The 14862-nt window shown below is 47.9% G+C and overlaps 3 protein-coding genes across 3 annotated transcripts, besides 1 other annotated feature; 2 read left to right on the top strand and 1 right to left on the bottom strand.

Annotated features, from left to right (window-relative positions):
* Positions 1-686: 686 nt before the first annotated feature.
* Positions 687-725: a microsatellite.
* A 1800-nt stretch (positions 726-2525) lies between these two features.
* NFIA_062850 (uncharacterized protein) lies at positions 2526-3882 on the bottom strand (the record flags this gene model as incomplete). Its single annotated transcript, XM_001263020.1, has 2 exons — positions 2526-3787; positions 3846-3882. The coding sequence occupies 2 exons, from the start codon at positions 3880-3882 to the stop codon at positions 2526-2528; spliced, it is 1299 nt and encodes a 432-aa protein (XP_001263021.1).
* A 5631-nt stretch (positions 3883-9513) lies between these two features.
* Positions 9514-12566, top strand: chsG (chitin synthase class III; the record flags this gene model as incomplete). Its single annotated transcript, XM_001263019.1, has 6 exons — positions 9514-9597; positions 9663-10137; positions 10213-10574; positions 10626-11472; positions 11546-12375; positions 12429-12566. 6 exons carry the CDS (start codon positions 9514-9516, stop codon positions 12564-12566), a joined length of 2736 nt encoding a protein of 911 aa, XP_001263020.1.
* A 751-nt stretch (positions 12567-13317) lies between these two features.
* On the top strand, positions 13318-14102 carry NFIA_062830 (NEDD8-conjugating protein UBC12; the record flags this gene model as incomplete). Its single annotated transcript, XM_001263018.1, has 4 exons — positions 13318-13338; positions 13413-13503; positions 13592-13881; positions 13950-14102. The coding sequence occupies 4 exons, from the start codon at positions 13318-13320 to the stop codon at positions 14100-14102; spliced, it is 555 nt and encodes a 184-aa protein (XP_001263019.1).
* Between the last annotated feature and the right edge of the window lie 760 nt (positions 14103-14862).

The raw sequence follows: 14862 nt of genomic DNA, 5'->3' as shown, positions 1-14862 counted from the left end.
AAGCTTAGCAGTCGATTAGCTCGTGGATTTACCATCAGTAAGGCATTGTTTACTAGTATGCTCCCTTGACCGGTTGATGATGCATTATGGTAAAGAAGGCTGATGTACATGAGCATGTTATCATGATCACAATAAAGAATCTAGCAGTACTAACCATTTCATAGACCGCCTTCGAAATAACATGGCTTGAGTTATCTTCCTTTGTCACGAATGGCACCAGCAATTGCCGGGCCCTGGTTGGTCTCACTTCACGGAGAAGAAGCACAAGCCAAAGGAAAGAATCGACAAGTCCAGTAAGATCTTGTCAACTCTATTCGACTTTGTTCCCGGCCTTGAGATGCCTTTCATAAACAAAGCCTGACATGCCGCCTGGAAGTCAGAAATGAAAATCAGAGAAGAGCTACTACCGACTTCAAAAGCAATGGTAGTGTAGTAATTTTAGCAATATTCGCCATCAATACTTAGCTGCCCAGTGGCTGCTCAAATTGCGTCTTTTCTAGCAATGACATCTTCAATTTATTCATTGACACGCAGAGCAAAAAGTATCGCAGTTCTTCACGGCAGAATCAAAGTCTCTTTGAATCTGGCTCTCGTTAAAAACTTCTATCCAACCTGGTTCCAGGCATTTCATCTCATCAATGACGATGCCACGTAAGGAGGTATTCTCATGCCCCTGCCAGTGTCGTTGGTAACGCTCCATCAAGCTTGGTAGCGCTCATCAAGCTCTCCATTAGTGTAGTAACGCAAATTGAGACCTTGGTAGGAAGTAGTCTGCTTATTAGATAGGATCATCATGATACTATAGACCACTTTCTGAGTTATTCCATCAATACCGCGTCATTCACTCGAACCATAAGTCCATAACCATATAAAACTTACATTCCCATCTTTTCCTTTGCTTTCTGACAACAACTCCCAAAATCAAAATGTCCATCGATAGGGACCCATATGTCTGTTGCGTACTGTGTGGGATAGAGTGTGCCTTATACATGGGAGAATTAAGAAAAGACATAAAGACTGGGGGGCATGGGCGGCACGAAAATTGAACAAGAGGAAGAGTCTCATTGTGCCAGCAGCCCAGCTTGGAAAGTTGGATCTGGAAACAGACCTCCTGATGTGGCCCTGTTTTTACCGTGCAAGTGAGTCATCTATAACTAGTTTTCCATCCTCTGCTGAGCCCGCCCCCACGCAATAGTACCTCTACCTAGTCCTTGATGATCCAAAGACAGGCCGCCTGTCAATATTTGGAATATCTCCACACCTCATGCCGGACGGCAGGAAGAAGCCGCGCATAATGATCGATTCAGATAAGGCGCTGGTCATTCCTGAGCCCACAATGGCCCGTCAGAGATGGAACATGGATTTTCATATGGCAATCTCATTGAGACCGACCGGAATAGAGAAAAGAATGCGCGTATTGGATATGCCATGCATCCACACTGCTGGCTACTGGTTGATCGGTTCCAGGGACACGGCGTTGTGAAGCAGGACCTGCGCGCATTTACACAGGCTATCGAGATATATTGGAGAGCCTGCTGACTGACCGAACACTTTGGATGCCGGACCTATTCCATGACACTGACGGCTATCCATGCTATGACAATGCGGCACCCTGGATCAAGCAGTACTGTCCCAGATATGCGGCAGACTTTAACCACATACACATCTCCGAGAGTCCACTTATAATCCGTGATCCAAGCATTGATTGCAGTGGCTACTCAAGAGCACAAGAAAACCCTTGGCCACGCCGTGAAGTTGCATTCTATCAATGCTGCTATTCCTGTTGAAATCATAATGATGATAGTTGATACGATCTACCAGAGCCGTCCACCTTGTCGCGAGAGAATCCAAGACACTCGCAACGTGCTAGAGGCCCTTCAATGGAAGCTACCCGATTCATACTGGCAGAGGCGCTGCAACCCTGATCTTGTATTCGAGTGCAAGACGTAATTAAATCGGGGACACAAATCGACTAGGCATACTTCTGCCTCTGGTTGTATGAGCTATTGTTGCAAGAGGACTGGTACTGCAATAGTGGATTATATTTCCGAGGCCAGATCCTGGATTTCATTGAATGTATTAGAGGGAACCTTTCAAATCACAGTCTAGGTATTGAGAGTTTTATTCAACCAGTCCCATACTATGGCCTGATGGTTAGATTTGCGTTGTTTTTCATCCTTCAGTCTCTCATTCAGTCCTCACTCAGATTGAGCTGAAGTCTCTCTTGGTCCTCTGCTGGGCTGGCAACAGAATTCTTAGGTGCTTTACAGAGGTAAACTTCCAATTTATAGTCTAGGTCAGATTCCTATCAAAACCACCTGAAATGGTTGACATTGGTAATATCACGCAACAAAATCTGACAGGGATCGATATGCGATCCATGCTGATATCAAAGAAGCATAGCGGCTCATAGATACAGAGAAGTGAATGTAAGAAATACGACTCGGCCGAAGGAAAAAAGACCCTAAGATTGATTCAAATGCCCTTCTTCGCCAGAGCCGGCAGATTCATCGTTATAAAAGTGCTCATTTCACCTCATTCGCGTCTGAGAAAGGACTCTCGACTCGTGGAGGTGGTACTCGGCTGCTTCTGTTTGACCTGGGTCCGTCATTCGTATCAAGAAAGGCCGACGATCGCACCTCGTTCTGAGAGGCATTTTGGTCCCTGAAGGGACTTTGATCCACTGCGGGAGAATCTTCAATCACCGTTGGGGTGTGAGAGGATCTGGCAGGTGGCGTCTGCCCGGCGCTGTCCTTGTGGTGGGATGTCTCGTCGTCATTCTCATCGTCGGACGAGCTGGCATCAAAGGTGGAGGTCGTAGCATCGAATTTGGGCTTTGCTGTGCTGGTGGGGTGTGCGTCGCTCGTGCTAGACGAGCTAGACTCGGTCTGCTCTTCGATGGCTTGAATAGTCGGTTGGTTTGTGGTCTTTTTGGCGCCGGTGGCCTTCACCATGACAGGTTTGGCGGTGACGGTCCGCGCGACAATCGAGCTCTTGGTGTTAGTTTCTGTAAATGCCGCCTTCGCAAGCTGTGCTTTGGTAATGGCGGGAACAGCTGGCGTTTCTGGTGCAGATGCAGGCTGGTTTCCGTTGTGGATGCTAACAACAGCAGCCCGAGTGCGCACGACCTGCTGGGCGGGCATGGGGCTGACGATGGCGTTGTTGCGGTATATCGTGGTGGCAACGCTGCTGCGCAAGCTGGGAGAAAAGCTGCGATGAGCTTGCGAGACATCGGACCAGGCCGAGTCGCGCAAGTCACCTGGCATGAAGAAGTGCTGATCCGGTGAGGCGCCAGGAAGAGGCGGTACCGGCGGCACTAGTGATCCCGGGGTTTCTGGCGGTGATCGGTTGGTGACACCGGGGATATAAGCTATCTGAATGACATTTGATGCGCGAGTCAAGACTGTGGAGGCAATCGAGTTGGTCGATTTTCGAGACTGACGAGTGTCTCCGAATGCGCTTCTCTTTTCCGCAGCGTCACTACTTTGTTGATCGAATTCACTCCGCTTCTTGCGAACAAAGAACCACCAGATCAAAAATGTGACAATGGCAATGAAAGCCACTCCTCCAATAACTCCTCCTGCAATAGCACCCACATTGCTACCGCCTCCGTCTGACGAGTGGCTGGAGCTGCTGGCGGAAGTGGACGTCTGAACACATTTGGTAGTGGCGCATTGGCTACACGATTGACTGATCATCGTACATGTGTACCCCTCATCGCAGACGGGACATGAGGGTGCTGTTGACTCGCATGAGACGCATGTTTGGAAGTCGCGAGAGTACATGGCTAACATCATTCGCGTCAGTAAACTATTATAGAGGTATCGACGGCAAAAGGTTCATACCGCGCGGGAAGAAGGGATGACCAATGGAGTGAGACATGATGAAGAGATCAAAGAAGCGAGTGGAAAGATAGCAGTGCAGGTTTCTGTCGTGACAAGCGGAAGGACAGTGCCGTCGACTGGCTCGATAGCAAAGATACGACGAATCGAGAAAGGAAAAAGAGTGGCAAGCCGGTCAACGGCGTAGAGAATGTGTAGATATAATCCAAAAGAACGTGAGATGCTGGGGAAGACGTCAAGTCGAAAGCGTTATGGTTGGGTCATAAGTATTTAGCGATGACAGTTGTGGATTGATCCCGACGGTGTAGTGTTGACGGCAATCATAGCCTCTGGGGCATCATGAATTTTGAGTAAACAGAGAGCAATGTCGATTTCATCCAGATCCAGGATCGCCAGACGCTTTCTTTAAATGTATCGATCGGTAAGCAGCACCAAGTTCTTCCGGTTGGTTGACGTCGGAAGACACGCGCTGCGACCGGGGTTGGAAGTAGGGAGCTTGCGAAAACAAACAGATGGACAATCGAGAAGACGAGGGTATATGGAGTGGAATAGAATCAAAGGAGAATAATATGTAAAGGAACAATGAGGAGATCAAATCAGAATGAAAAAAGTAATGGGAGTGATAGTAAAGAGCGGCAAGAAAATGGAAGAGGGATGATTATTGACTTGGAGGGAGAAGGTGGAGAGGAGGTTGTGGTGGTGAGGTAGTACTGTACTATTGTTACTAAGAGGGCTTCGGGAGGAGGATCTTATGCCCACCACAGCTGATATTAACGCCACGGCTTGTTCTTGATTATGAATCTGTGCCAGCCTCAACAGTATCAAAGAGGAGTCGGAGGTGCAACAAGTCTGAATCTCCTTATCGAGGGCAAGCTCTGCTCGATATATATAGAGAATATGCTTCTACGTTGACATTCGAGGTTCTATGCGGGTATCTGGATGATCATATACGATGAAGAAGACGCACGGCGGGCATCTAGATACTCTCTATCTAGAGGACAGGGCCAAGACCCAAGCCAGCAGCATTAACATTGCAGCCACTCTGCAAGGACTGACTTCCTTTGTCTCTTCTACCCTCCTAATATGACACTCGAAAACTGCCACCTAGATAGAGTCAACAAATAGAGTACATACACCAACCCATCAACATAGCCCTTACTTGGAATATCTCATGCCCGCCTCTTGAACAACCAGCCATATGGCTCACTCTTATCGACATATCCCACCAGAACCTGCCTGTCTGTGCAGGCGGCTGTGCCCCCTACGTGGTTGGGGCGTGGCTCAACTGCCCCTGGTCTGGACCATCTCACGTTCTTCCGCCGGGAAATTACACTTGATGACCTGGTCCAATCACATTGCACTGTGGCGTCCAGTTCGTCCTCAGGCACGGCACGAAGAGGAGTCAATTTCAGGTACACCAACTGCGTCGCTACCAGCCTTCAATCTGATTCATTATTTGCCATGGCCCAGATCACTGTTTCACAACCCTTTCCTGGGTTGAAGAGATCCAGAGTCTGTCAAATTCATTAGTGTTCAAACATCGCCCTCGTAGGGCTGTGCAGTCTGTGCTTCTCTTGACTGCTGTGATACGGAAATTCGAAAGGCACTTCTCAAGGTAGTACTGCTGAGTTTTGCCAAGCATGCGTCATCCTGATCCATTCAGAACCTATGGTGCTCCTAATGGCCGCTCTTATCTAGATGCTGCCTTGATAGAGTGGCCTGTCTCTGACTCTCCGTAGACAGCAGAGTTGAAATGCAATAAATAATGTATGTCAGGGATATTGTCAAGCAGTAATCCACACACTAGGTTAGTTGTCTGATCAGTCTCCGTTGGCGATCCCGGTGATGCTACTCTATGTCCTGCCAGCTCGATCCGGTCAAAAACTGATAGATACCCCTTCATTATATGCATTTCTTCTCTTGCGATGACTTGCATAGGTTGCCAAACTGGCCATTGTAGAGGAAGTGAGTGTCTATGTCAATAATCATGTTGCATAATAGATCAACTCGGGCTTGATCAACGTGGGTGCCTAGCCATATATATCTTCATACTAACTGTTGCTAGTACCCACGAGTTTACACCAAACACTACTATTCCACCGTACTTGCCATGGCAATGAGAAGGTCCAAGGCAAGCCATCAACCAGTCAAATACATAAATTGAAATCGTGGTGATATCGCTCCTACTCGAGTGTCTCAAATCCGCGAAATGGTGAGGAACAGCTGCAACCAGAAGCCTTACAGCGCACAAGAATGACCAAGTCTAGTTTAAAACTCGAGGCAGTATGTGCATACATAAGAGTACCTATACTTGAATTCTCGAAGGTGGTCCCTCAGGTACTCATAGAGTCCCAAATTATGTGACTCTATTGATAACTGTTACTGGTTGCTACATATATCATAGCTACATCATCTTCAACAGCAACGACCACGATAATGAACAAGAGAATTCAACAAGTCTAACGGTCTGGTTGATTATACAATTTCGTGATAATCTTCATCCGGTACTTTGATTACTCTCGCGGATACTCTCTGGCGAGAGCTAAGCTTGCTCAAACACTGACCGGTTGACACATTCGAAGAAACGGATGTGTTTGCAATGTCAAAACAGGTTGTACAGTCGCGGTAGGTATGAAGAATCCACATTGAATATCGTCTGTTTCTAGATTAAGACAGAGTATACTCCATGGATATGATCTGTCTATGTGACTCGAGCAGAACCCCTCTTCTGACATGGCAGGTCGAAATAAGCTTTGAATGGCAGAAGCTGATGATAGAGTCAACAGCATGGGGCAAGATGCTCAGGAGATCATATTCTTGCGTGTTGACTTAATCACACTAGGTAGTTTCTTCCACCAAACCGCAGTCAAGCTGCAAGACGAAAGCCAAGTCTGCCGAATTCACTCAGAAGGCGTGACATGCATCAAGTCATACTTGCAGTGTAGGCGACAGGGGCCTTAGAATCTCTCTGCAGGGTTGAACCTCGGAGAAGTGGTTCTGAGGTTCTGGTTCGGAAATTTCCGTCTCCAAGACGATCAACTGAGTTGATCGTCTGAGGTTCGGACCCTTTGGCGGATGTCTTACAGACTCCTTTGCATGGATGTGTCCATCGAGGCTGTGGCTGTGACTTTTGACTTTGACCTGCTTTCTGCATTTAAGTTTCTTTCAACCCCTCCATCAAAAGTATAATTTCAAGAACTGCAGCAAATGAAGTTGACAGACTTAAAAAGGCTTGCATGGTGTAGAGAGGTACAATAGGTAACTGGAGTTTATTTGTCTTGTTCTAAAGATAGGCAGCTATGAAAAGTGGCGGTTCACCAGACTAAGACTGATTAAGCTAGCCAAGTGTGGCAATGATGATCATCAAGCCAATTCAACTGGGCTAAGCAGTCTTTTTATGGAGTGGCACTGTGACAACAGAATAATATAATGTAATAAAATATCAAAGGCAAGGAGATCCATGAACAAGGAGGGACTCCTATCCCCTAATAGTACTGCATCGTCTTAATGTGAAGAAGACCAGTCATGGTGGCCGATCTCATTAATGGATGTGAATTTTAATCTTGAAACCATGGCTGACCTCTGAACATGATACATGCAGCAAATGAACGAATCAGTAGCGTCCCTTGTCTAGGGGATGCCCCTCTAATTAAAGTGAGAATAGGCAGTGATCTCAAGCTAGTACTGACTCCTAAGCTCTGCTGTGTTTGTTTGACCAACAGCTGATGGACACAAAGGAATGAGTGCACTCCACTGTATCCACAAGGTTATATTTGGCTGGGGCGTTAGCCTTTTCGAGAAGCTGTGGATGACCCCCGCCCCCTGAAACTTCAGAGGTATTAAAACTGTATTGTAATTGTATATTTTACTGTAATATATTACAGAGTTATTTGGCCTCTTTGCATGATAACTACAATTCCAAATCTCATGTACAGAGAGAGTAGTGGCGTCTGATGAATATGGAAGCAAGCCACTTGTTGAAGGAGATATGAGCTAGAAAGAAACTAGAATCTACCGAATGTCTCTATGCATATCGATGACAGTATTCAGCCCATTGCTGGGTAGATCAGCATTCTTCTGGATGTAATCTCTACCCCTCTCAGTCATGCTGGCGAGGGGTGTAGAATGCTGGGATACCAGATATTTTAAACAGCCACACTTGGCCATAAGATAACTACGTAAGTATCTTACCAATTGTCGAGGTCCATTAAGTCACGCTGCTACAGGTACCCAGCCATATTGTTTGGATCCTGGGATGTGTGACCTCGACGTTGATATCAAGCATATGTTCCTTCTGAGTGAGTACCGGTAACTGTAATACAGAAGCTGAGTGCCATTAAAGGTGCAACGAATATACCGGCTTGGCTTCCATGGGTGTGTTTCAGCTCTGGGATGAATTTTCATAGGCCAAGGCGATACTGACAGGACTCTACGGGACTCCTCAGGAAAAGAGACCCTGGAAACAAAGAGGTTCGTGCTATGGATAACAACTGATGTTCGCGTAACTTAAACAATAATGACAAAAACAGACTCGATAATATCAGTTGTGAAGGAAAAGAAGCCAGGTCAGCTGGAGTGTTTGCCATGCAGTACCTAAGTCGGAACATGGGTAGGTAAGGTACCTATGAAGAGACGCAATACAGATCTCGGCTTTGTAATACCTTTACCATACCGACCACATCATCGAATCGTTACCCTGCCGACACTTGGAGGTGCTCTATTTCGTTACTTGAGTCCCAACCTCCAAATATGAAGGGCGGGAACGAAAGAACTGCTCAGCACCCTCAAAATATGTTCGAGGTCATGCTTCTTGTAGTGATGTCTTAGACAATTGTCCAGCCTAGGAGAATCCTTTGATGTGAAATGATATGGGATGGTTGGACTATCCGTCAGCAGTACCAGGGATTATCGGTCGACTATCTATGTTGTGATGGTTGATAGGTACTTAGCCTCATCCCAGGTACTCAGGCTCCCGGCTCCTTGGTAGTTGGTGTACTCCGTAAGAAAACCAAATACCCACCACCCAAGGCTCGTCCACTCGCCATCCGCATCGCTCAGCTGTTGCTGCAGACCGAAAAAAGGGCGCCAAAGCGAACTCCTACTTCCTCTAGTTCAACTTCTTAGGTCTAACGGGCTCATAGGAGGGCTGATCATATTTCTGAATTTTTTTTTTTCCCTCTTAGAGCCTGTTCATATCTTTCTTTCACTCTTCACCTTCACCACCTCCCGCTCTCCCAGCTTTGTTTGGGGCAACCAACCGTTATCCCGACTGCCTCATTTGTATACATAAGTGTTTGATCCCCCCTCAGGCTTGTCACCTGTCAACTCGCACACTTTCGTGGTTCGTGGGCTTCAAACATCGGCCCTGGCGGCTTCATCCACGTTTCTTCCTTACTGTGTCCGCCCCTCGACCGGCCTTTCAATAATTTTTCTTGATTGACCTTTCGTCTTTAACTTCTTGTTTATCTGTTTCGCTCGACTTATTGGAGTGTTGATCGAATTCATTGTCCTGTCTGAGCATTATTCTGACTGGCGGTCTCCTTACTCCTCCTGATACCCCCTTCCCGTTTTTCCCCTTGCGTTTCGCTTCAGCTCGCGTCTGTCGATTTTTCAGCGTCCTTCTCGCGCATACTACAACATTTTGACAACAACTTGACAAAGCATCGACACCATGGCCTACCAAGGCTCTGATTCTCATTCGCCGCCTCACTACGACGATAACGGTCACCGACTTCAGGATCTGCCCCATGGATCGGTAAGTCTTGGATTAAGCTTTAGTCTGCTCTATATTCGGCCAAGGCTAATGCAAAGGATTCGTAGTACGAAGAAGAGGCGTCGAGAGGATTGCTATCCCACCAGCAAGGTCCCTTCACAGGCCCCTTTGATGACCCTCACCAGCATGGTTCATCTACTACCAGACCCGTTTCTGGATACAGTTTGAGCGAGACCTATGCCCCCGAAGCCGCATATCATGACCCCTATACTCAACCCAGTCCTGGCTCGGTCTACTCGGCTCAATCTGCGGAGAATCCGGCGGCGGCTTTCGGTGTCCCTGGACGTGTCGCGTCCCCCTATGCTCGAAGTGACACTTCATCCACAGAGGCATGGCGCCAGCGACAAGCTCCTGGAGGCGGCCCCGGTGGGTTGCGGCGTTATGCTACAAGAAAGGTCAAGTTGGTGCAGGGTTCCGTCCTGAGTGTCGATTATCCTGTTCCGAGCGCGATCCAGAATGCCATTCAGGCCAAGTACAGAAACGATCTCGAGGGTGGAAGTGAGGAATTTACGCACATGCGATGTGAGTGATCTCAGACGCTGCACCTGGCCTTTCTATTTCATCCACGTTGCTGACAAGCCCTCGCACAAATCTCAGACACCGCAGCCACCTGTGATCCCAACGAATTTACACTACACAATGGTTACAATCTTCGACCTGCGATGTACAACAGACATACCGAACTGCTCATTGCGATCACGTATTACAACGAAGACAAGACACTCACTTCACGTACACTGCACGGTGTCATGCAGAACATTCGCGACATTGTGAATCTGAAAAAGTCCGAGTTTTGGAACAAGGGTGGTCCTGCCTGGCAGAAGATTGTGGTCTGCCTGGTTTTTGATGGTATCGACCCTTGCGACAAGGACACTTTGGATGTTCTTGCGACAATCGGTATCTACCAAGATGGCGTCATGAAGCGTGACGTCGATGGCAAAGAGACTGTGGCTCACATTGTATGTGTACTCCAATCAGTTGGGATCACTGGACGTACTAATTGGTTTTAGTTTGAATATACGACTCAACTGTCCGTGACTCCGAATCAGCAGCTGATCCGCCCCACCGATGACGGTCCCAGTACACTTCCTCCGGTCCAGATGATGTTCTGTTTGAAGCAGAAGAACAGCAAGAAGATCAACTCCCACAGATGGCTCTTTAATGCATTTGGTCGCATTCTCAACCCCGAGGTCTGTATTCTTCTTGACGCCGGTACAAAGCCTGGCCCGAAGTCACTTCTGTCGCTTTGGGAAGCCTTCTATAACGACAAAGATTTGGGTGGTGCTTGCGGTGAGATTCACGCCATGTTGGGTAAGGGTTGGAAGAACCTGATCAACCCGCTCGTTGCCGCTCAGAACTTCGAATATAAGATTAGTAACATCCTGGACAAGCCCTTGGAGAGTTCATTTGGTTATGTCAGCGTCTTGCCTGGTGCCTTCTCAGCTTACCGATTCCGCGCAATTATGGGCCGCCCTCTCGAGCAGTATTTCCATGGTGACCACACTCTTTCAAAGCAACTGGGCAAGAAGGGTATCGAGGGAATGAACATTTTCAAGAAGAACATGTTCTTGGCCGAAGATCGTATTCTTTGTTTCGAGTTGGTTGCTAAAGCTGGTTCAAAATGGCACCTGACATATGTCAAGGCCTCCAAGGCTGAAACCGACGTGCCAGAAGGCGCTCCCGAATTCATTTCGCAGCGTCGTCGTTGGCTGAACGGTTCGTTCGCTGCCGGTATTTATTCGCTCATGCACTTTGGTCGGATGTACAAGAGTGGACACAACATCATCCGCATGTTTTTTCTGCACATCCAAATGTTGTACAATATTTTCTCTACGATTCTGACATGGTTTTCCTTGGGTAAGTTAATGTTTATCCTAACAAAGCGCATTCCACCCCCAATTGGACCATGTTCTGACAGATGTTCAAATAGCTTCTTACTGGCTTACTACCACCGTCATCATGGACTTGGTCGGCACCCCGAGCACCAATAACGGTGACAAAGCTTTCCCGTTCGGCAAGACTGCAACTCCCATTATCAATACCATAGTGAAATATGTCTACTTGGGATTCCTACTGTTGCAATTCATCCTCGCGCTGGGTAACCGTCCAAAGGGTTCGAAGTTCTCATACCTCGCGTCTTTCGTGGTTTTCGGCATCATTCAGGTCTACGTGGTTATTGATGCGCTGTACCTGGTGGTGCGTGCCTTCAGTGGAAGTGCTCCTATGGATTTCACCACAGACCAAGGCGTTGGCGAGTTCCTGAAATCGTTCTTTTCGTCCAGCGGTGCCGGTATCATTATCATCGCCCTCGCTGCTACATTCGGTCTCTACTTTGTGGCATCTTTCATGTATCTGGACCCCTGGCACATGTTTACGTCCTTCCCTGCCTACATGTGTGTCCAATCGTCATACATCAATATCCTGAACGTCTACGCTTTCAGCAATTGGCACGACGTCTCGTGGGGTACCAAGGGTTCAGACAAGGCAGACGCTCTACCCTCTGCCAAGACCACCAAGGATGAGGGCAAGGAGGTTGTCATCGAGGAAATCGACAAGCCTCAGGCTGATATCGACAGTCAGTTCGAGGCAACGGTCAAGCGTGCCCTAACACCCTATGTGCCACCAGTCGAGAAGGAAGAGAAGACTTTGGAAGACTCGTACAAGAGCTTCCGAACGAGACTGGTCACGTTTTGGATCTTTAGCAACGCATTCTTGGCCGTTTGCATCACCAGTGACGGTGTGGATAAATTCGGCTTCACGGTATGTAGATGTCGTCAGTCCTTGTTAACAGAGGCGAAACTAACATATTGCAGAATTCTGCTACCGACCGGACGCAGCGTTTCTTCCAGGCTTTGCTGTGGTCCAACGCCGTCGTTGCCCTGTTCCGTTTCATCGGAGCCTGCTGGTTCCTGGGCAAGACAGGTTTGATGTGCTGCTTTGCCCGGCGTTAGAAGGGCGTTCTGTCGTAATGAGAGCGATTAGTGGTGCTTCGCCAACGGGTCTATCGATGGCCAAGCACCTCCTGGCACATTTTCCATCACAATATTGTATTTTACATATGACGCTTGCTTTGTTACCTCCTTTTTCCGTTGAAGTTGGCTCTGTCACGGTTGGATCTATGTGCTTCGACAGGGCCTTATGCACTGTGATGTCTCGTAAACTCTTAGCGATTAGAAAAGGAATTCGATGCATCAATAGCTCAAATAGAGCTGCTAAAGAATGTATGTCTCTTTTGCGTGATTGTTTCTGGTTTGATCGTATGAGCGCTGGACACTCCTGTCTACGAATTTGGGTAGTGGCGATGGCGTCAGGCCGCGGGCACATTGCCTTCTTCGAATATGCCCCAGTGCCACGTCTACCCTTTAGTTTCTATTTTATCTTACTGTTTTCTCATAGTGACTAATTCAATCAGTTCAGTTCTGGTGTTTTATTGACCTTTGATCGCAATCTACGGAGTACGCTCTCACCCTTCACCTTGCGCTTCTGCGGAGTGGAGGTTAGGCCGTTGATTCATTGCCTATTGAAGACCCCCGCAGGCCCGAACTTTAGTGACCCTCCTCATACTTCTCTCTAGTTTTCGTCACGACCACTGCAGATCGGGTGTTATTGCTGCCGAAAAATATCCTTTTTCCCTTTTGCTTTTCGATATTCAGAACTCTTGTCGACAACTTCTAGGGGACGTGTGGCGGTGCTTTGTCCAAGATGTTGAAGATCTGGTCTATGGTACAGTCCCTCTCTTGCCCGCGCGGTCCCTGCGTTCTACTCTTGTATGACTGACAGTTCGGTATTACATGTAGAAACAACAGCAACAGCAGGCTGAAAATGCCGAAGGAGCAGCAGGAAAGAAGAAGAAGAAGGTTACGGCCGCGCAGTTGCGCGTACAGAGAGGTACGGATCGTTCGCATGCGTGATGCTGGGGAGTGGCGCACGACGCAGGAAGCAAGGCTGGCTCGCTGACAGATAGCATGGGAACTAGATCTGCAGGAGTTGACACTCGGAAGCACGATGAAGATGAATTTCCCGAATCCTGACGATATCCTCAACTTTACGCTTACGATCGAGCCCGACGAGGGCATGTACAAGGGTGGCGCGTTCCATTTTAATTTCAGTGTTAACCAGAACTTCCCGCATGACCCGCCTAAAGTGAAGTGCACGCAGAAGATTTACCATCCGAATATTGATCTGGAGGGGAATGTGTGTCTGAATATTCTGCGGGAGGACTGGAAGCCTGTTCTGAACTTGAATGCGGTTATTGTGGGCATGCAGGTGGGTTTGGGACATGGTCGATGTCGTTGTGTGTAGTTTGTCGGACTGACCTTTGGATTTGCGTGCAGTTCCTCTTCCTTGAGCCAAATGCCTCTGATCCTCTGAACAAAGAAGCTGCGGATGATCTGCGGACGAATCGGGAGGGCTTCAAGCGCAACGTTCGCACCGCGATGGCTGGTGGATCCGTCAAAGGGGTGCAGTTCGACCGTGTGATGCGATAGTTGGGTCGGGCCACTAGGTTTCAATTGCAAGGTGTTCCGGTTAAGTAGCGCCATATACAATAACGTCACGAGCCAGCTTCAACCAACAGAAAACATACGGCGGACATGATTTGGTCAAGACCGAGGTGATACGGATACGGACATGGATAGGATATGGATATGGAGATGGGCTGCATGCGATGCAGGCTCATAGGGATCCACGTAATCGTGGAATGGTTTATGCACGTACATAACTTGACTACTTAGCGACTGGATAGATTTGATCATGAAAGAAATGCGCACTTATACGATTCCCACCCATCTTCTTTCGCTGATGTTCTTCTAAAGCATTTAGCTATCTTGCTTTCATTCCTTGTTGTTGAGGAGCGCATGGCATTGGTTGTCGGATCGAGCCTCAAGTCTTGCTTCTTGGATACCATAAACAAGATCGGCGGAAGAGTCTAGCAGCTCTACGGACTGATAGGGTCTTTCCCAAAAGGATACAGAGCCTGGATAAAGGAAACGGCATGTCTGGAGCTACAATCACCGTATATATACAACCAACAGGAATGACTGAGCATTGCGAAATAATCGAACAACTTCTTTCTTTTCCTTTCGAAATCCCGGCGTATCGACCCGTCGTTCAACACATCAAACAGACAAAGTGATGTGACACCATTACCACCAATCCCCGTCGAGCACCTAGCCACTCGATACGAACACTCCTGAGCTAATATGCCTCCATGCGATTGTTGGTCGTCACCAAGACCAATGACCACGG

Source organism: Aspergillus fischeri, genomic scaffold (genome assembly GCF_000149645.3).
Source record: "Aspergillus fischeri NRRL 181 1099437636252 genomic scaffold, whole genome shotgun sequence".
Taxonomy (NCBI): Eukaryota; Fungi; Ascomycota; class Eurotiomycetes; order Eurotiales; family Aspergillaceae; genus Aspergillus; species Aspergillus fischeri.
The sequence above is the reverse complement of the archived record's forward strand: the minus strand, read 5'-3'. Positions and strand labels throughout refer to the sequence as shown.